Here is a 22,647-nt window from a genome sequence, read left to right on the forward strand (position 1 = left end):
GTGTTTTCCAAATATGGCAGCCCTAACCTAGCCTTTCCCACATGCTCTTCTAACAGTATGATGTTGGCACTCCTCCATCAAGGCGGGGGGTGGGGGGGCTCCTATTTCCTTGAATATGGGTAGGCCAGTGACAGGGCAGAAAGGACATTATCTGACTTCCAAATCTAAGTCATGCAAAGTGATACAGCTTCTGCTGGGATCCTTTCCTTAGGACTGTGTCTTAGGATCACTGAACAGATGTAAGAACACCAGCCAGCCTGAAGCAATTGAGCTGGGGAGACCACATGGGAAGCTCCATGGAGACAGTAATCTCAGAGAAGCCCAGCTGTTGTAGCCTCCAGCTGCTCAAGTTTCCTTCTCACCACCAATCTCCACATGGGAGAGAGCCAGCCTTCTAGTCAGCCCTACCTGATGCTGAGTATGCAGCATGACTGTCCTCATGGAGGTGTGCCCAAATTGCAAAGTAGTGAGCAAGAGGAGAAAGGTTATCTTAAGCCACTAAATTTTCTGGTGGTCTGTGATGCATCATGAGATAGCCAGAACATTAAGACCTGGACAAAATTTTGTGATAGTTAAATGGTAAGTATAAGTTAACATAACCATAGTAAGATTGGTTGATCAGCAAATTAATATACTAATTAACACCCTCAGTGTCTGAGTTAATTTAAAGCAGAAAACCATCTTGTCTTGATAAGATACACAGAAGTGTTGGTTGACCACGTTCCTTCATAAGACTTCTGAGACCTAACCGTGGTCTAATGTTCTGATTTCTTAATTATGATAATCAAGTGAACAGAAGAAGGCAGAAGATGTAGCAGTCTTTCAGTTGTGTATTTCTCATGATTCTCTGGGTCAGGAATTGGGGTAGAGTTCAGTTGGGTAGGTCTTCTGCTCCATGTGATTTTGTGGGGGTAACTTATTCAGCTATGTTCAGCCTGTGGCTGGGCTGGGCTGGAAGGTCTAAGGAGGCTTCCCTCATGTCTGCTGCTCTTCTACATGTCCTCTCCATCCACGTGCTGAGGCTCATCACTCAGCAGTCAAGCCCAGCTTCGTTAAAGCATGGAGGCTGGCTTCCTAGAGCAGGAGGCAGGAGCTGCCAGACCTTTTAGGGCCTGAACTGGGAAGACCCAGAATGTTACTTGCATTGCATCCTATTGGTTAAATGAAGTCACAAACCAAGTCAAGGGGTGGGAAGAGACCACTTGTTGATGGATGCTGTGTCTTGCACATCCATGGGTGAAGTGGGAGGAAACTGATGGTTATTTGGGGGATAAATGGGAAGAGTAATTGTCTCTAAAGAGAGAGAGTGGTTCTCATCCTAGTTCTGCTATTCTAACTAGCTATGTGGTGTTGGCCAAGTCACCTATTAATATGCTTAGCCAGTTTGCATACATGCCAGGTGAGAGGAATGAGCCATGAACTCCAAAAGTCCTTCTCATCAGGGCAGAGGCTACATTAAGCCTGGAAGGTGGGGGTGGAAGGGGATGTAAACAGAAACACGATTAATGAATTCTTCAGTCGTTCTCTCCTGGGCTATTATTAACCTGTGTTTAACCTTTAGCTGTGGTCTGGCTAACTAGTGACATCTCCCTAATCAATCATCATATGATCTCCACTCTTGAGGGATCAAATGTTCCTGTTACAATCTACCCTCCCCTTTCTCTGCCTTCTCCTCGTCAGCCTCATGGGATGGGAAATCAAAATGCTGTTCTTTTTCACAGCTGTTATTATCTTTTACAGGGAGCAGGAGGCACTAGGGCTTCAAAGGGAGTTGGGGTAGGGATGCTGGAACAAAGATTTGACAAAATAATTTAGCCAACTTTATAAACATTGTGTTGACCAGTATGAACCCTGAAGCAAACTGAAAGATTTTTGTGTTTCTAAAAGTCTTCAACCAGGAGCTTTATAATTTTGAAATATACAGCTTCTTCAGCAAGTATTCTAGAAAAACCTTCATTTTAGGTGGATTATAGGTTGCCACAGGGACACTCCTGAACTAGATCTGGGATCATTATTTGGTGAGATGTAGTACGTATAGGATCTATGGTAGGTGTACAAGGAGCTCCTTAAGGAGCTCATCATTCAGTAAGTTATCTAGTACCTTCCAACCTAAGTTGTGGACCTAAGTTTGACATGGCATTGGAGCCCTTACAGGCTGTATCGCTCCAGGAATTTCAGCAACAGCATCCAGATTTAGGCAGAGACCTGTGTACCTTACCCAGTTACTCCTTCACTATAGCCATTGACTTTCAATTTGGGGGTAGGGTGGACACATGAAAACAATGTGTACTGAGGTCTACTGGATCCCAGATTATCTTTCCAGTACTAAACTATCAAACCCTCCTTGTGTCCTTCCAACTTTATTTCCAGAACTGTCAGGACTCCTCAAATGAGGAGATGGTAATGTTTTTTGATCACAATGTATGCATCTTCATGCCCAAGAATATGGCTTCTCATTACTATAAGAACATAGAATAATCTGCTAGATCTGCCACTCTATTTTTTTGTCTTCATTCTTTCTCTAAACTCTAGTTATCTCCCCTCACCAGCATCTCCTTATCTTCCTTTCCTTGACACACATCTCCATCTCTCACACACCCTATTTCCAGGGATTCCATTCTGCCAAAATTTCAACTCAGGCTATACAAATCCAAATGCAGTAAAGATATTCTTCCAAACATTATGAAGAAAGATGTGATTAAAAGCATTCACTAAAGGGGTGCCTGGATGGCTCATTTGGTTAAGTGTCTGACTCTTGATTTCAGCTCAGGTCTTGATCTCATGGTCGTGGAATTGAGCCCTGCAATGGGCTCTATGCTGACAGTCGGACCCTGCTTGGGATTCTCTCTCTCTCCTCTCCCCACCAACTGCCTGGATCACACACACACACTGTTTCTCAAAATAAATAAATGAACTTAAAAAAAAAAAAGGCATTCAGTAAACAATGAGTTCTAAAATCTCAGGAGGAGAGGGTGGCAAAGAGGAACCAGAACATTAAGATCTCAAATCTGTGAAGGTTTTTTTATTTGTTCAAATCTCATTGTTCCTTAATCCTTCTCCCATTCTTACAACTGTCTGAAAAAATCTTCAGTAAAACTACCCACCCTAAGAGAAGATAGAAAGAAAAGCAGGAGGAGGAGCCATTCTGTATTAACAAGAAAATGACATTTGGAGGTAGAGGAGCAGATCTGGGGTCTTTGCACCCAGGTAACAACCTAAAAAAACTGTCCACGGGAACTCATAATCAAGCACAACTATATGCTGCTAGATGTGACAAATGGGGGACATATGTTCGGCTAAGTCCTATGTCAGCAGTGTCCCATTTTGCCAGAGGCCATCATGACAGCTTCGAAGCAGTGTTAAAACCAACAAAAATACTTCGTGTTCCTAAGGGGTAGGTGGCTTGGTTGAGGGACCCGTGGCATAAGAATATACACAACTGACATAGGTACGTATGTCGGGTTTTGAACACAGCAACATGGTCTAGATACAGTCTTATCTTTTCTTCATAAAACCATGCACGAGAAAGCTGCACAAGAATACCTGGAATTGCGTTAAGTTAATGATAGAAGTCTAAGTGTCACTGAAGTTCTAAGGGGGCCCTGAACTCGCCTACAGAGAACGCCACTGGCCAGGTGGGTGCCTTCGAATGAGATGATCTTTATGAGCCTGCTATTCCTACTGGAAGATCAGAGACCTGGCCCACGGCGGTGCTCAATAGATGATCATTACTGGTCCACGTGTAGCTACTCTAGACAGAGTTAGTGAGGGTTCAAGTAATTTAGCCATAAAATGGGAAAGCCTGGAGTTCTTTCTGACTTCCCCCAAAAGGGCGGTGTGTGCAGCCCACGACACCTACTTCCTTCCTTTTCCAGGGAACTGGCCCTTTCCCCACAAAGCACTGCCCCCACATCGCGTCTTCCCCCGCTTTCCACTAGAGCTTGTGGCCTCAGTTACCTCAACCAAGTTTCAAACTCCGCCTCCCCCACCTCTACCAGCCGCGCGCGAGCGCGCGCGCACACACACACACACACACACACACAGCACGCAAAGAAGCGGTGCACACGCCACAGCAGGGAGGAACACCGACCAGCTGGGGGTCCAGCTCTCCCTCGAGGGGGTGCGGCAGCAAGGGGGCGTGGCGAACGCGAGGCCCGTTTTGCAATTGGTGGCGGCAGGGCCGCGTGGAGCCCCACGTGACCAGTGGGCTCGAGGGCCCACGGGCCTACGGGCTACGGGCCCGGGCGCGCAGACGTGCTCAGCTGGGCTGGGACGTGGGCGGAGGTGGTAAAGGGGTAAAGGCGGAGGAGGGAGTGTCTGCGAACAGGCAACACATGCCTGGCGTGGTGCCTTGCAGCTGGCGGCGGGTGGGGCCGCCGGGCGGGCCGCTGCTTTCCCCTGTCCGCGGAGGCTGCGGACGGGAAACGATCCGGGTGGGGAGCACCCCTGCCCAGACCCCTTCCTCTGAAAGTCTGCGGGATCCAGGGGCCGGGTAAGCCAGGTAGAAGCTCGGGACCGTGTTACACACGGACGTTGAGAATCGCAAAGATCAACCCTCTAGGCTTCTCTCTGCCCATTACGGACTCTGATCTCTGGCAAGTCAGTTAGCCCGGGCCTCAGTTTCCCCACTTTTCCAGGGGGCTTGCGACCTGACAGTGGCCATGAAGAACAGAAAGTTCACTTCACAATCACTCCTTGCCTAGTGAGTATTTAGAGCACCTAAGTCATGCCCTTGCCCCCAGGGAAACAGGTGCCTAGTTAAGGCACTGAAGACCAAAGTTTCATGGTGGTTTAGTGCCAGGGCTTTGGAGTGGGCCCCCTGGTGGGTCTTCACACTGCCTGTGTGAGCTTGGGCCTCACTTTCCTTATCAGGGCACAAAACGTGCTTCAAAGACCATGAAAAGATAACGTGGGGCGGTTACGTTGTCCTGGGCACGTAGTAGTCTCCTAACACTAGTTAGAGGCTGAGGCAGCGCAAACGGCTTGTAAGTGCAGTTGCTCATTTCAAAGCCGTTGGAATGTCTGGGAATACAAGCACAGTGTGGGAGATGGGGGTGCACGCCCACAGAACAGAGGTTGATTTTTGTTTTCTAGGCTAGCCAGAGTGAAGGAATGCAGTTATTAATTTATTAAGCACATTCCTATCTCTCCCTGCCTTAGAAAAAGGCTTCTGAGCCTTTCCGAATCTCTAGTTGGTAGTGTTTTAGAACTAATAAAGGAGACATTTAACTGATTTTTCTGAATTCACTCTTACATTTAGACCAGTTCTGATGATCAAGAAGGAAAATGATTCATTTGCATTTCGGGCAGTTAATAGTGTATTGTAACAATTTGGGATGAAACTGTCAGTACTTAACAGGAAAGCTGGCAAAAACAGATAGTCTTCAACTTTTACCGTGGCTCAATGTTGAAAGCTTAAAAGATATTCGTGTTCTGTACTGTGTTTACCTCTTTCTTTTGGTCTCAATAATACCCTGCCTCCCATATCTCTAGGTGGTCCTTAAAAGCTGTTATTTATTACTTTTTTGTAGGCATGCATTTTGACCTTAATCTCACCCTTTCTTACCAGTAACTACTTTAAGATCCTGTTGCTACAAGAGTTCAGGGAAAATCCATTTGTAATATTATTTGGAGAAGGGTGACCACACCCTGACTTCAGCAGAGTGTTGAGTAAATCAAGCTACTGTTCTTTCTGGAAAAAACCTGCAGCTGAAACTGGGATTAGGGATAAAGAAACGCAGCTGGATTTTGCCTCTTGAGTGCCAGTGATAGTTTCTGTTTATGATCTGTTTATCATACAACATGCTTTGCCAGAATATGACCAGTTTTTTTGTAAGCCTACCATGACTACACATAGTATGTGATGCCTTGTGTCTGAAGTATGTATAAATAGCTGATTGATCTTGACCTGTTGAGTGAATGGGAGATGTTTGCGTAAAGCAGTAGCTTGTCTCCACATAGGTCTTTGTTGAAAAAAGTAGCCATTGATTGATGATATCTAATTGAAAGCATATGAGAGATTCCAGGATTTGACTTTTTTGTTATTTGCAATTATTCATTTTAATATTGTAAACAGTTGTAGAGTGGGCCTGTTTATGTTCCAGTTTCCTGAAATTGGCTTTAAAGAATTAGTTGTCCTTGGTCTCGCTCACTATTTCAGTTCAGCATACAGTATAGTATGCTGAATAACTGCAACAATCGTAATAAACATTTGTTGAGCATGTAGTATTTATATTGACAGTTTATATGCTTTATTTATTTATTTATTTATTTACTTACTTATTAAGTACCCTCCAGGCCCAGAGTGGGGCTTGAACTCACGACCCTGAGATCAAGACTTAAGCTGAGACCAAGAATGGGAAGCTTAACTGACTGAACCAACCAGGTGCCCCTATATATATAATTTATATCCATTACCTCACCATATTGGACACTGGGGAATCAAACAGTGTTTATTATATGCTCTTCCACCTCAGAAATTGTATCACCTGTTTTCTCTGTTTTTGTTTGTTGGCACTTTTTTTTTAATCTTTATTTTTGAGAGAGTGAGAGAGAGACAGAGTGAGAGCAGGGGAGCAACAGAGAGAGAGAGGGAGACAGAATCCAAAGCAAGCTCCAAGCCCTGAGCTGTCAGCGCAGAGCCTGATGCAAGACACGAACCCACGAACTGTGAGATCATGACCTGAGCCGAAGTCGGACACTTAACCGTCTGAGCCACCCAGGCGCCCCATGTTTGGTTGTTTTTTTAAAGAAAAAAGAATCTTCCTGAAAAGTTAGGCTTTTCAATTGTGATAGAAATCCTGGATGTTTATATTGTTTCTTTGAGAAATACTTGTCTTTAACATTTTATTTTTTTCTTTGTCTCAAATGAAATAACTAAATCTTGCAATGTTAGTGTGGGTCTTAGCCAAAACTGATTATTTTTTTACTTTAATAAAGGGATCAAGAATTTAATTTAATGCATAGCAGGTCCTTAAGAATTTACTAATAAGGTTGATACTGGCTTATAAAAGTTTTCAGACAAGAGTTTTTACTTCAGAAAAAGAAAGGTAAATTTGTTTATCCTCTGTTTCATTAAAATAAAAACAATAAATTTGAAAATGCAGGAAATTAGTTATAGAGAGCACTGATAGATGAAAATAAGCCATTAGACTTTGGGCACCATGGATTGGTTTATGATACCTACATGTATATTTGTACGTAATGATAGACGTGTTTGTATATATAGCTTTGTTGGATTTACAAAATGCTTTTACTCTGTCTCCTTTCATCTAATTCTCCTATATCACTTTGATAAAGATAATTGCTTAACTCATGTAAGAAATGAAAAAATTTCAGGGGTTCCTGGGTGGCTCAGTCGGTTGAGCCTCCGACTTCAGCTCAGGTCATGATCTCATGGTTTACGGGTTTGAGCCCCACGTTGGGCTCTGTGCTGACAGCTTGGAGCCTGGAGCCTACTTGGGATTCTGTGTCTCCCTCTCTCTCCGCCCCTCCCCCCTCATGCTCTGTCTCTCCTTCAAAAATAAACATTAAAAAAAAAAAATTTCAGAGAAGATGAAGGGAATTGCCCAATGTTTTTTGAATCCAAGTTAAATATAAAGCCATGGATAGGTTAAAAGTAAAAGAGAAAACATATACTACTCAAAACTCTAATAATGAAAAGAAAGATGAAGTGGCTGTATTAGTACCAAAGTAGACATCAGATCAAGAAATACTATCGGGAAAGATAAAGAGCATTGCATAATGAGTAAAGGGTCAATTTCTCAAGAATATATAACAATCAAAATGTGAATACCCTGGGGCTCCTGGGTGGCTCAGTCGGTTGAGCGTCTGACTTCAGCTCAGGTCACAGTCCATGAGTTTGAGCTGCATGTTGGGCTCTGTGCTGACAGCTTAGAGCCTGGAGCCTGCTTTGGATTCTGTGTCTCCTCTCTCTGCACCTCCCCTGCTCACACTGTGTCTCTCTCAAAAATACATAAAATTAAAGAAAAAATTAAAAAAAAATAAAAATAAATGTGAATACACTTAAGTGAAAGAACCTAAAGGTGAAATAGACAAATACACAGTTTCAGTTGGAGATGTCAACAGTCCTACTTCAGTAATCCATAGAACTAGTACATAGAAGATGAATAGGGATGTAGAAAACCTAAGCAGCCCTACCAACCAACTTGGTTGAATTGACTTTGAAAGGATACTACATCCAACAACAGCAGAATACACATTCTTTTCAAGTGCATATGGAATATTCACAATGTTAGATATTCTGGGCCATAAAATGAACCTCAAAAAATTTAAAGAAATATGATTTCTCTGGTCATACATGAATTAAGTGAGAAATCAATAACAATATCCCAATAATCTCCAAATATTTGGAGGTTAAACGACACACTTCTAAGTAACCCATCTGTCAAAGACAAAGGCATAATGGAAATTAAAAATTATTTTGAATGGCAATGAAAATGTAACACGTCAAAATGTATAGGACTAAGCTAAAGCAGTGCTTAGAGGGAAATGCATGGCATTAAAATACATTAGAAAACAAAAAAATACTTCAAATCGATGCTCTCAGCCTGTACCTTAAGAAACTAAAAAACAGAAGAGCAAATTAAGCCCCAAAGAAGAAGAAACTAGGAAATAATGAAAATAAGAGCATAAAGTTTGAAATAAAAATAGAGAAAATTTGAAACAAAAATAAAGTCACTAAAACCAAAAGCTGGTATTTGAAAGATAAAATTGACAAACCTTTAGCTAGACTTGTCAGGAGAAAACAGAAGATACAAATGTTAATATTACAAATGAAAAAGAGAATATTACTATATGTTCTACAGAAATTTAATATTCCCTATTAAAATGCTAATAGGGAATATTATGAACAATTTCTGTCAGTAAACTTGATAACTTAGGTGAAATGGACAAATTCCTTGAAAGACTACTGAAGCTTACTTAAGAACTAATAAAGAATCTGAAAACCTTTCCTGCAAGATAAGCTTCACTTGGGCAGTTTTACAAGTGTTTAAGGAAGAAATAATACCAATTCTGTATAAACTCTTCTAGAAATAGTAAAGGAGAGAACACTTCCCACTTAATTTTATGAGGCCAGGATTAACAACTCAGGCCCATTAGGATAGCTACTATCAAAAATGAACAAATCAATAAAAGTAAGTGTTGATGAGGATGTGGAGAACTAGAAACCCTTATGCCCAGTTGATGGGAATATAAAATGATAGCTGCTATGGAAAATGGTATGGTGGTTACTCAAAAAATTAAAAATGGAATTACCATATGACCCAGCAGTTTCAGTTCTGGGTTTATACCCAAAATAATTGAAACTAGGATCTTAAATATTTGTACACCTACATTCATAGCATTATTCGCAGTAGCTAAAATGTGGAAACACTCCAGTGTCCATCAATGAATAAATGCATAGGCAAACCGTGGTACATACGAAAGTGGAATTTTTAAAAAATCTTTTTTAAATGTTTATTTTTGAGAGAGAGACTGTGTGAGCAGGGGAGGGGCGGAGAGAGAAGGAGACCCAGAATCCGAAGCAGGCTCCAGGCTCTGAGCTGTCAGCGCAGAGCCGGATGTGGGGCTCAAACCCACAAACCGTGAGATCATGACCTGAGCTGAAGTCGGATGCTTAGCCAACTGAGCCACCCAGGCACCCCCATACAGTGGAATATTATTTAGCCTTAAGAAGGCAGGAAATTCTCATGTATGCTACAACGTGGATAAACCTTTAGACATTATGCTAAATGAGGTAAGCTAGTCACAAAATGACAAATACTATATGAGTCTAATTTACATGAGATAGAGGAGTTCAAAATCATAGACACAAAGCAGAATGGTGGTTTGCAGGGGTCTGGGGAAGGCAGAATGGGGCTTTATTGTTTATGGGTACAAAGTTTGGTTTTGCAAGATGAAAAGAGGTGTGGAGATAGATGGTGGTGATGATTGCACACATTAGGAATTTCTGTAATACTACTGAACTATCTTAAAAATAGTCATGATGGGGGCGCCTGGTTGGCTCAGTGGGTTAAATGTCTGGCTCTGGATTTCAACTTAGGTCATGATATCATGGTCGTGAGATAGAGCCTGGTGTCAGGCTCTGTGCTGGGTATGGAGCCTGCTTAAGAGTCTCTCTCTCCTGAGGCGTCTGGGTGACTCAGTTAAGCATCTGACTTTGGCTCAGGTCATGATCTCATGGTTTGTGAGTTCGAGCCCCACATCGAGCTCTGTGCTGACAGTTTGGAGCCTGGAGCCTGCTTTGGATTCTGTGTCTCCCTCTCTCTCTGCCTGTCCCCCACTTGCGCTTCATCTCTTTTTCTCTCTCAAGAATAAGTAAACGTTAAAAAAATAAAAAAAAAAGTCTCCCTCTGTCCCTCCCCTGCTGACTCTCTCTCAATTTTTTTTTTAAATGGTCACTATGGTAAATTTCATGTTATATATATTCTATCACAAAAATGATTGAAAGATCCACTGTATAAAAAGAATAATAAATACATCATGACCAAGTGGGGTTTATCACAAGATGCAAAGTTGGTTGACTATTTGTAAATCAGTCAATGCAATTTACCTTATCAACAGACTAAATAAGAAAAACCGTATGATGATCATCTCAGTAGATGCAGAAATAGCATTTTACTAACATCTATCATTCATTCATCACAAAACTCTCAGAAAAGTAGAAATAAAAGTAAACTTCCTCTACTTGATAAAGGGCATGTATGAAACATCTGTAGTAAGGATGTTGGCTCTCACCACTCCTAAAGGAAATAGGTATACGGATTGGAAGGGGAGAAATAAAATGCCTTTATTGGTAGATAGCATAGTTGTCTATGTAGAAAATTCCAAAGAATTTACAAAAAAGGTACTGTATCTAGTAGGAAGTTTAGCCAGGTTACAAGATACAAGGTCAATATATGAAAATTAATGCTACTTTTCTGACAGAATATTTTGAACTTTAAAACTTTTAAGTGCTTTTTATAATAACATCTAAACAGTTAAAATCGTGATAAATGTAACAAAATATCTGCAAGATTTGTATGCTGAAAACTACAAAACTGATGACAAATCAAAGGAGACCTAAATTAGTGGAGCATTGGACTGTGTTCATGGACTGGAAGACTGAATATTGTCAAAATATCATTTCTTACCAAATTGTTAAGACTGAATAGGTTCATTGAAATTCTAATCACAATCTTAGTATTCTTTTTTGTGGAAATTGGGCTCTTCCAAAAATTTATTTATTTTCAAATGAAATGTAGCTGACATAGAATATTATATTAGTTTCAGGTGTACAACATGATTCAACATTTATATACATTAAGAAATGCTTAAGTATAGTTATATCTGTCCTTATACAAAGTTATTACAATATTGACTATATTCCCTATGCCATACTTCAGATCTCTGTTACTTATTTTATAACTGGCACTTTGTACATCTTAATTGCCCTCACCTATTTCACTCATCCCTCTGCTCCCCCCCTCCACTTTGGCAACCACCAGTTGGTTCTCTGTATTTGTGACTCTGTTTCTGTTTTGTTTGTTCATTTGTTTTTTAGATTTCACATACAAGTGAAAACATATGCTATTTGTCTTTCTCTAATTTATTTCACTTAGCATAATACCCTCTGGGTCCATCCATGTTTCTGCAAATGGCAAGATTTCATTTCTTTTTATGGCTGAGTAATGTTCCACTTACATACATACATACAACATTTTCTTTATCCGTTCATCTGTGGGTGGACCTTTGGGTTGCTTCCATATCTTGGCTATTGTAAATACTGCTTCAGGAAATGTAGGGGTGTATATATATTTTCAAAGCAAAACCTTTGGGTTGCTTCCATATCTTGGCTATTGTAAATACTGCTTCAGGAAATGTAGGGGTGTATATATATTTTCATTTTTTTCTGGTAAACCAGAAGTGGAATTATTGGATCATATGGTATTTGTATTTTTAATTTTTTGAGGAAACTTCATACTGTTTTTCATGGTAGCTGCACCAGTTTATATTCCCATGAATAGTATATGAGGGTTCCCTTTTCTCCACATCCTCACCAACACTTGTTATTTCTTTTTGATACTAACCATTCTGACAGGTTTGAGGTAACACCTCATTCTGATTTTGGTTTGCATTTCCCTGATGATTACTGATGTTGAGCATCTTTCCGTGTGTCTCTTGGCCCTCTGTATGTCTTCTTTGCAAAAATGTCTATTCAGATCTTCTGCACATTTTTTAAATCAGCTTGGGTTTTTTTGTTTGTTTTGCATTGAGTTGTATAAGTTCTTTATATGTTTTGGATATTAGCCTCTTCCAGATTTGTCATTTTCAAATATTTTCTCCCATTCACTAAGTTGCCTTTTCATTTTGTTGATGGTTTCCTTCACTGTACACAAAAGTTTTAGTTTGATGTAGTCCCAATAGTTCATTTTTACTTTTGTTTCCTTGCCTCAGACAGATCCAAAAACATTGGTAAGAGGAGTGTCCAGGAGTGTACCGCCTATGTGTTTTCTTAGAAGTTTTATGGTTTCAAGTCTTATATTTAGGTCTTTAATCCATTTTCAGTTTATTTTTGTATTTAGCGTAAGAAAATGGTCCAGTTGCATTCTTTTCTGTGTAGTGGTACAGTTTTCTCAACAGTATTCATTGAAGTGTTGTATATTCTTTTCCCCATTGTATATTCTTGCCTCCTTTGTCATAGATTAATTGACCACATAAGCATGGGTTTATTTCTGGACTCTGTATTCTGTTCCATTGATCTATTGGGTCTGTTTTTATGCCAATACCATACTGTTTTGACTGCTGTGGCTTTGTAGTATAGTTTGAAATCTGGCTGTGTGGTACCTCCATCTTTCTCCTTCTTTCTCACAATTATTTTGGCTCTTTGGAGTCTTCTGTAGTTCCATGCAGATTTTAGGATTATTTGTTCTAGTTTTGTGAAAAATCTATTGGTATTTTGGTGGAGATTGTGTTGAATCTGTAGATTGCTTTGGGTAGTATTGACATTTAAAAAATATTCTTCCAACCATGTGCATGGTATACCTTTCCTTTCATTTGTGTCTTACTCAATTTCTTTTATCAGTATCTTAGACTTTTCAGAGTACCGATCTTTCACCTCCTTGGTTAAACTTATTCCTAGTATTTCATTTCTCTTTGATATAAATGGAATTGTTCTCTTTTGCTAGTTTGGTATTAGTATATAGAAACACAACAGATTTCTGTGCATTAATTTGTATCCTCCAACTTTACTAACTTCATTTATTCTAAAAGTTTTTGGTGGAGTCTTTAGGGTTTTCTGTATGTAGTATTATGTCATCTGCAAATAGTGATAATTTTCATTTTTTATTACCAATTTGGATATATTTTATTCATTTAATTGTCTGATGCTGTGGCTACAACTTCTAGTACAGTGTTGAATAAAAGTAGTGAAAGTGAACATCCTTGTTTTGTTCCTGTTCTTAGAAGAAAGCTTTCAGCTTTTCACCATTGAGTATGATGTTAGCTTGGCTTTATCGTATATGCTGTTTATTATGTTAAGGTATGTTCCCTCTACACCCACTTGGTTGAGAGTTTTTATCATGAAACTTAAAATTTTGTCAGATACTTTTTCTGCATCTATTGAGGTGATCACAGGTTTTTTAATCCTTATTAATCTCTTATATCACATTAATTAATTTGCAGATCTTGAACCATCCTTGCATTCCTGGCATAAATCTTACTTGATTTGGTGGTTAATGATACTTTTAATGTTTAACTCATTTGCTAATATTTTGTTGAGTTTTGCATCTATGGTTCATCAGGGATATTTCTTTTTGGTAGTGTCTTTGGTTTTGGTAACAGAGTAATGCTAGCCTTGTAGAATGAATTTAGAAGTATTCTTTTTAATTATTTGGAATAGTTTGAGAAGGATAGGTATTAACTCTTTTTTAAATTGTAGAATTTACCTGTGAAACCATCTGTTCCTAGACTTGAATTTTTTGATTATTTATTTAATTTAATGACTTTTTACTAATTTTTTTTCAGATTTTCTGTTGCTTGCTGATTTAGTCTGTATGTTTATATGGATTTATCCATTTTGTTTTTCTAGGTTGTCCAGTTTGTTGGCATATAATTTTTTGTAGTAGCCTTTTAAAATCCTTTATATTTCTGTGGTCCAACAGACTATTTGCAATATTTATATAGAGAGATAAAGAACTTACTACAACCAAAATAATTTTGAAAAAGAAAAAGCAAAATTGGAAGACTCATGCTACCTGATTTGAAGACTCACTATAGAGTTACAGTAATTAAGACCGTGTGATTTTTTTTAAACCTATGCTAAAAAATACATGTTATATGAGATCTACCTTCTGTAATTTTGTTTTGTTTCTTTTTAAGGTCTATTTATTTATTTTGAGGGGAAGAGGGGCAGAGAGGGAGAGAGAATCCCATGTGGACTCCACACTGATGGTGCGGGGTTTGAACTCACAAACTGTGAGATCATGACCTGAGCTGAAATCAAGAGTCGGATGCTTAACCAACTGAGCCATCCAGGTGCCCCTACTCTCAATAAATGTTTAACTGTACAACACAGTATTGTTAACTGTAGGCACAGTGTTATATAGCAGATCTCTAGAACTTTTCAATCTTCCATGACTGGAGGATTAATTATACTCATTGAATAGCAACTCCTTATTTCCACCTCTCCTCAGACCTTGGCAACCACTGTTGTATTTTGTGCTTTGATGACTTCAACCAGTTTAGATACCTCATATAAGTGGAATCTTGCAATGTTTGTCTATGACTAGCTTATTTCACTTAGCTTAATGTCTTCAAGTTCCATCCGTTTTCTGGCATATGACAGGATTTCCTTCCTTTTATGGCTGAATAATATTTCACTGTTTGTATATACTACATTTTCTTTATACTCTGTTTTCTTTATCCATTCATCTTTGAACATTTAGGTTGTTTCCCTCCCTTGGCTATTGTCAACAATGCTGTAGTAAACCTGGGAGTGCAGATATCTTTTTGAGAACATGTTTCAAATTTTTTTGGATTAATACCCAGAAGTGGGGTTGGTGGATCAAAAGGTAGTTTTATTTAAAATTATTTTGAGTAGCATTCATAGTGTTCTTCATAGTGGCTGCACCATTCTAAGTTTCCACCAGCAGTACACAGTGGTTCCAGTTTGCCTACACGTGTTAGTTTTCTTGATAGTGCCTATCCTAATAGGTGTGAGGTGTTATCTCATTGTGGTTTTGATTTGCATCTCCCTGATGTTTAATGATGTTGAGCATCTTTTCATATATTTACTGGTCATTTGTATATCTTATTTGGAAAAGTCTCTATTCAAATCTCTTGGCCATTTTTAATCAAATTATTTGTGTTTTTGTGCTTTTGAGTTCTAGGAGTGCCTTACATATTTTGGATATTAATCCCTTATAAATTTGCAAAAGGTTTTTTCCCTTTGGATTAGATTGCTTTTTCACTCTATTGATTTTTTTTTTTTTTTGTACAGGAGCTTTTTAGTTTGATACAGCCTCAGTTTGTCTGTTTTTGCATCTATTGCTTATACTTTTGGTGTCACATTCAAGAAATCATTGATAAGACCAATGTCATGAAGCTTTTCCTGGGGTTTTTTTTCCTACAGTTTTTCAGTTTCAGGTCTTACATTTAAGTTTTTAATCCATTTGAGTTTATATTTAATATGTGGTGTAAGATAAGGGTTCAGTTTCATTCCCTTGCATGTGGATGTCCAGTTTTCCCAGCACCATTTGATGAAGAGACTGTCCTTTCACCATTGTGTATTCTTGGTGCCCTTGTTGAAGATCCATTGGCCATATATGAAGACAAGGTGATATTGGTGAAAGGATAGACACACAGGTCAATGGAAAAGAGTCCAGAAAAAAAAAAATGTGGCCAAAGGTGCCAAGGTAACTCATTGGAGTAAAAGATGGTCTTTTCACAAAATGGTGCTAGAAGAATTGGATGTCCATATTTTAAAAAAATGAACCTTGATCTATACTTTAAACACAGACAAAAATTAACTCAAAATGTATCATAGACCAAAATGTAAAATCAAAACTGTAACACTTCTAGAACTTCCTGTCCATATGGTAGCTACATGTGGCTATTTAAATTTAAATAATTAAAACTAAATACAATTTTAAAATTCAGCTCTTAGTTCTAGCCACATGTCAAGTCCTCAGTAGCTATGTGTGGTTAGCTATAGCTAGTGTATTGGTTAGCTTGGAGTATAGCACATTTTCATCATCACAGAAAGCTTTATTGTCTACTGTTCTGGAAGAAAACAAAGGAGAAAAATCTTTGGGATCTTAGTTAGACAAAGACTTCTTAGGACACAAAAAACATGAACCACAAAAGAAAAAAATGATAAGTTCTATCAAAATTAAAAAACTTTGGATCATTGAAAAGCTGTGCTAAGAAAATAAAAAGATAAGCCATAGACCAGGAAAAAAAGTATTTGCCAAACATATATTTGATAAAGAATTGGCAACCAGAATATAAAAAATGAAACTTTAAAAATTCAGTAATAGTAAAAGAAATAAAAAGGTAAGCAAAAAATTTGTACAGACACCAAAGAAGAGATGAGGATGGCATATTTTTAAAATTTTAAAAATCTTATCCAGGTATGTATTAGCTTGTTTCCCTCCCCCATCAACAAGGAGTATTGGCTGGGAAGTTTATGGTCCAGTTTTGTTTTCTTTAAATTTAAGTGGGTCTTTCTTACTTTTAAAGGGTTAGTTAATCCTCACAGTTAAACTGAGGAAAATAAGATTGTGTGTGTGTGTGTGTGTGTGTGTGTGTGTCTCTGAAAAAGCAAACACATCTGTTTTATAGTTGCTTTTGGTTGTCCAAGAGTATCAATAGTGAAGTTAAAAGCAAGCAACATAACCATCTTAGGCGATCATACATAGCTTTATCAGCTTTTATGATTGAGTTAATGAGCTGACCTTTTAGCCTATTTGGACCATAAGAAAATGTGTTCTTCCTAATTGTATTCAAATCAGTTAAGCTTGAAAACAGATGGGTGATTTGCTGTTCTACTCTTAAACCTAAGTGCTTGCCTAGATTCTGCTGAGGCATATATGGTAGGCAGAATAATGGCCGCCTTAAAGACGTCCACAACCTAATGCCCGAGCCCTATGAATATGATATGTTCATGGCAAAGGGTTTTTGCAGATGTGATTATGTTGAGGGATTTGACATGGGAAAACACAACTGGCCGTTTCAGGTTTGGAGACGGGAGCCGGCCACAGTGAAACTGGGGCTGCCTCTGGAAGCGACAAAGGCAAACAGGTAGATTCTCCCCTAAGGCCTCTGGAAGCAATCTGCTGAGCCATTTTAGACTTAGCCAGCCAGAAGTATAATTGTGTTGTTTAAGTCATTAAACTTTTGGTAATTTGTTATGGCAGCAATAGAAAACAAATGCGGTATAACTATAGGACCGTCCATTTGCAAGTTCTAGAACACAATTTTTTGTAAGCAGGAGCACATCTTTTTTTTTTTTTTTTTTCTTTTAAGTCTTGTAGCCAGCCCTACAGGGCTCTCCAGTGAGCATATTTTTTTTTGCTCTTACGCTCCTACTCAACTCTGTCAAATGGTACTCAGTTCCCAAAGTGTGCACATTGCGTGTGCCAAAAAGGATAAAGGTCTTGTGATGCAGCCCACGCATGAGCAGTGCTTCTCAGACTACGGACTGTGGACAGCCTGCATCAGAATTACCTGGGGAGCAAATGAAAAATGCAAATTGTTGGGGCACCTGGGTGGCTCAGTCAGTTGAGTGTCTGACTTCAGCTCGGATCATGATCTGACGGTTTGTGGGTTTGAGTCCAGCATTAGTCTCGGTGCTGACAGCTCAGAACCTGCTTCAGATTCTCTGTCTCTCCCTCTTTCTGCCCCTCCCCCACTCACGCTCTGTCTTTCTCAAAAATAAACATTTAAAAAAATGCAAATTCTTGGACCTGGCCCTTTTACCCCTCAACCCCACCCCCCAATAGTTTGTAGAAAATTTTTGGTCAAGTTTACTGAGGTATAATTTACATATAGTAAAACTTACCCCTTTTAATAGTTCTATGAATTTTGAAAAGCTTATGTAGTCATGTAACTACTAACACATCGAAGATCTTTCTGTCACCCAATATATTTCCCTAGTGTCCCTTTGTAATAAATCTTCTTGTCATACCTCCTGTCTACGGCAACCGCTGATCCTGATTTCTGCCCCTGTCATTTTACCATTTCCAGAATGTCCTATACCTGGAATGACACATGAATGTAGCCTTTTGAATCTGACTTCATTTATTTAACGTAATGCTTTTGAGATTCATCCATGTTGTATATATGTTCATATGTAAATGAACCATAATTCTTTGTTACCTAAAATGGCCATAACTTCCTTCTGTTACCTAAATTGTGTTCTGTCTCTTCTGGGATAATCTGAGAACTGCTACAGTCCTCCACGGATTGTGGAGGGAGGGTGTCTTTTAGGGTTGTTAGAGAAGGGGGTATGGTGGAGAGAGGAATGTGGGAGCACACGTGAGTCTGAATTTACACCTTCATGGAAAGAACACAGTCACATTAACCTGTTACAAAAATTGAAAGAAGGGAAAGATGGGGTTACTTGATTAGAGAGAGCCGTAGAAGATGGTTTAGAGGTGTGGAGCAGGACTGTTGGAGCCAAAGAGTTAAAATAAATGGTTAGTTGTAGGATTAAATGGTCAATTAGCAGTAGAAGGAGTAGTGCCTGATTGTTCTAAATAGAACACCCTTTGGGCCACTGCTAGATATTCCTTCTTTTTTGAAAGACTCCTAGGCTCCAAAACCCTCAAGCAGATTAAGTGAAGATTTGCAAAGAGGATTTCCCCCCCATCAATGTATTGAGCCCCTGTGTTAGGTGCCTGTGATGAACTAGCGCAGCCCTGACCCTTAAAAACTTTTACTTTCCTTTGTGTCTCTTAGGATTTTTATCTGGTATGTGGAGCTCTTCCCCCAAACAGGTGGGCAAGGAAGAAGTGGAGGCCCCAGCATCTTCTCCGCAGGCCTGCACCTGGAAGCAGGGGCATAGAGAAGAGGTGTCTGTGATCTGCCATGGATTCCCAGGTCTGATGTTTTGGTTTACCTTTCTGAATTGGTTTTTTTCTTCTATAAGATAGGGGTGTACAGGAAAGACAAAAACGCTATTTTTTAATTTTAATTTTTTAAAAAACACAATTTATTGTCACATTGGCTAACATACAGTGTGTAAAGTGTGCTCTTAGTTTTGGGGGTAGATTCCTGTGGTTCATCACTTACATACAATACCTAGTGCTCATCCCAACAAAAAAATGCTATTTTAAAAAGCTGGTTGCTTTTTGAGTTGGAATCTAAGGACAATAGAATTAGAGTCTTTTTCTTTCTTGGGGTGTTTTTTTTTTTTGTTTTTGTTTTTGTTTTTTGTTTTTTGTTGTTTTTTTTTTTTTTTCCGGTTTGGTCAAGGTAAAGGGCTAATTGAGATAGGAGTGGTTAGGACCTGGGGACTAAAATTGCTCTGCATAAAGAAATAAGAACTTTTTGTTTTTAATTGAGGCTGGAGGGAAATTTTTTTATTTTGCTTTTGTTTGGGCAGGAGTGGTGAGAGAGTGGGCCCTAGCAGTAGGGTAGACATGAGAAGTTGCTCCTCCAGTGGCGAGAAGGAAGGGGGCGTGAGCTTTGATGTCTGATTGTCTATTTTAAGTAGTTTCCTATTCGCCATTAGAATCTTTCTCTGGTAAAGATGTGCTCTCATGACACCCAGATGTTCATGTGTTTTGGAGACTGAATAGAGAGGGCTGAATCAGCAGTAGGGGTGAAGTGAAATAGAAGGGAGATGATGAGAATTGGGTTGCAGTTGGGGTTTAGGATCAAAAGTAACAAGGAATCATTGGGCACTTTTTAGCACCCTCCCTAGGATCCTTGAAATCATTAAGGAGAGGGCTGGGTCCCAACAGTTATGTGAGATCTGGTCTAAAATAGGCATTTGAATGTTAAATGAAAGATAGTATACTTTGGGAGCATGCAGATATCAGGGAGAATAATCTACTGACCAGGGTTGGAAGGTGTAAATGTGGATGTAGGTGAAGGCACTTCATAAACTAGGGAAACACATGATCTTACACAAGATAAAACCTCTTTCCATGAAGAATATTTTGAAGTCAGATTTGAATTCAACACTGATCATGAATATAAGAATAATTATCTGGAAGTCATGAGCTATGATAGTTTTCTTTCTGTGTGAAGTCAGTTCAGACTGATAGTTAAAACACAATTTGGATGTTAGAGATACAATTTGAAAAAATGGCTCCATATGACCCAGTGTTTCACGTTAAGATGTGAGATTTAGGATCCCATGGTATATCAGGCCCATTTAGTGGGAACAGAAAGCAGCTTTGGTCATTTAATATTTAGCTGAGACTATGGATAGGTATGAGAAAAAGGAAGTGATGATGTTGCAAAGCAACGGGAAAGAGCATGTATAGGATATATATACTAGACACTCAACATATACTGTCTTTACTGCTCATTCTTGTCCAAAGAAGTGGTGATACATCCATTCTTTAGATGGGGGTGGGGGAAAGGTGACATTTACACTGATGGAAGGATTTGCTCCAAGTTATAGCACTGAAGTGGCAGAACTCCTGCAGACTGTCACCAAGGTCAAGGTCCTTGTTATGTTCATCTCACCATGCTGCCATGTGGGCTCTGAATACATCAGTGCTTAGCCTCCAAGCCTTGTGTGCTTCCAGACTCCTTGTCCCCGTTTCACACCACATCTCCATTGTTTTTCTTCCTGAGAATTTTTAAAGAAGGCTTCTGACAAGACTTGATGAGATGCTACAGCTGACAAGCATGTGAAAAAGGATGAAATAACTTGAGGTCTGGAGTGAATTACATTCCTGGATTGTTGAAAGGCCCATTCTTTACATGGGATCAACCATCTTTGGTGAGGTAATGACATAAGTGCTGGCAAACTCTTTCCATTAGTGGTTCTTGCATACAGTATGCACTTCTTATGTTGGGGGCTCTTTTTTTTTGTTGTTGTTGTTGTTCAGAATTCACCTTAGGGGTTTTCTCAAACTCTGCATTCTTATTCTGTAGTGGTTTTTAGCTTTCTTTTTTCTTTCCAGGCTGGGTGGATGATGCAGTTTCACTTCTAGGTGTTAGGATTCTCTTTCACACTGGTTTGTCATGACCTTAAAGTATTTTAAGTTTCTCCTTTGGTAAGTTTTTCTTCCTTGTCTTTTTTTTTTTTTTTTTTTTTAATGTAGTGCCCCAGTAAGCTAGAGATTTGTTTTACGAAATGGGTTTAAAATGCCAGCGCCTGGAGAATTTATATTCCATAAGCATTGTTGGAGTTGACAAATGTCAAAACTCACCAGGAATCTGCCTTTGTATTTTATTTTGGCAGGTTTTGGGGTCCAGACTAGAAGGCTAGTTAGGGTTCTGAATTGCCTTTAGGTTGCAGGAATTGCTAATGTGATATATAATACCAAAGAAGGAAGAATGTTATGATCATAATGGTCTTGATTTATAGTTGCCATCATAGCTCTCCCCAGTAGGTAACTGATGAGGCCTAATAGTCGTTTTGAGCTGCAACCACCCACAAAAACCACACACATGGCATTTTACTCAAAACTCTACTTTAACCACTACTTTGTGATGCAAAACTGGTGGAATTTTGGGTACTTTCTGTAAAATTGAAATCTTGATGGGGGTTTTCCAACATTCTAGTTGATTGTTAGCAAATTATCAGTATACTGAACAAGAGCAAAGAAGGGTTTGCTAATAAACACCTGCTTCTGTGGTAAGATAGGATGCCAGTCTATATCTGAGTATTTTCACTTGGAGGAAGCTACCTTCATTGAGAGAACAGATTCTCCTTTTGAAAAATGCAGTTGAGTAAGAGGTATTTACATGAGACCTATAGTTGTAAGAGAGATTTTAGAAGCTTCTTGTCTTTGCCACAGTTTACAGTGTTGACACAGTATTCATATTCAATATTTTCTAACTTGTAGATCCCCTTGTAAAAAAGATTTGAAAAGAAAAGCAAATCAATTTGCACTGTAGGACAAAATGCAATTCTCCCTAAGAACTCTCTGTGGAAGGAGAACTGTTAGGGGAACTGATCTCTGATGAGATACTGCAGCCCAATTCTGGAAGACAGGTAGCAAGTGGGAAGAGCACTTTGTGTGTTTGCCTAAGTCAGGAGATCTTTGTTTATTCTGGAGCTGAGTCCTTAGGCCAATTACTTTACCTAAGTCTCCATTTCTTTTTCTTTCTTTTTTTTGAAAATAATCTCTGTACCCAACATGGGGCTTGAACTCACGACCCTGAGATTGAGTCGCATGCTCTACTGCTTGAGCCAGCCAGGCACCCCTCTAAGTTTCAGTTTCCTGTCTTTATAATTAAAGTATCACTCTTGCTGTGTGCTTTGGTGGATACAACATATTGTCTCAGGAGTCCTTTGTTACATCCTGTGTTATGTAAAGATGACTTTTATTGCCATAAAATTTACATCTTCTATCAAGCACATATTTTTTAGAATCTGTAAAAACATTATTTTAGCAAAACCCAGCTCTACTTTTAGAAGCACGTAGTTCTGCCCCTTTTGTATGTAGTAGTTTTGAA

General features: G+C 39.0%; 1 protein-coding gene across 1 annotated transcript in view; it reads left to right on the plus strand.

Annotated features, from left to right (window-relative positions):
* Positions 1-427: 427 nt before the first annotated feature.
* Positions 428-22,647, plus strand: part of LOC147583490 (uncharacterized) — a 39,705-nt gene continuing 17,485 nt past the window's right edge. Inside the window, exons 1-4 of the mRNA XM_086682404.1 lie at positions 428-445; positions 3,939-4,492; positions 18,964-20,967; positions 21,147-21,239. Of these exons, the coding sequence (XP_086538530.1) occupies positions 428-445; positions 3,939-4,492; positions 18,964-19,069 (678 nt within the window). The 3' untranslated portion in view covers positions 19,070-20,967; positions 21,147-21,239. The remainder of the gene's footprint in view (positions 446-3,938; positions 4,493-18,963; positions 20,968-21,146; positions 21,240-22,647) is intronic.

This window comes from Puma concolor, chromosome A2, assembly GCF_028749965.1.
Source record: "Puma concolor isolate L17-30 chromosome A2, mPumCon1.1.hap2, whole genome shotgun sequence".
NCBI lineage: Eukaryota > Metazoa > Chordata > Mammalia > Carnivora > Felidae > Puma > Puma concolor.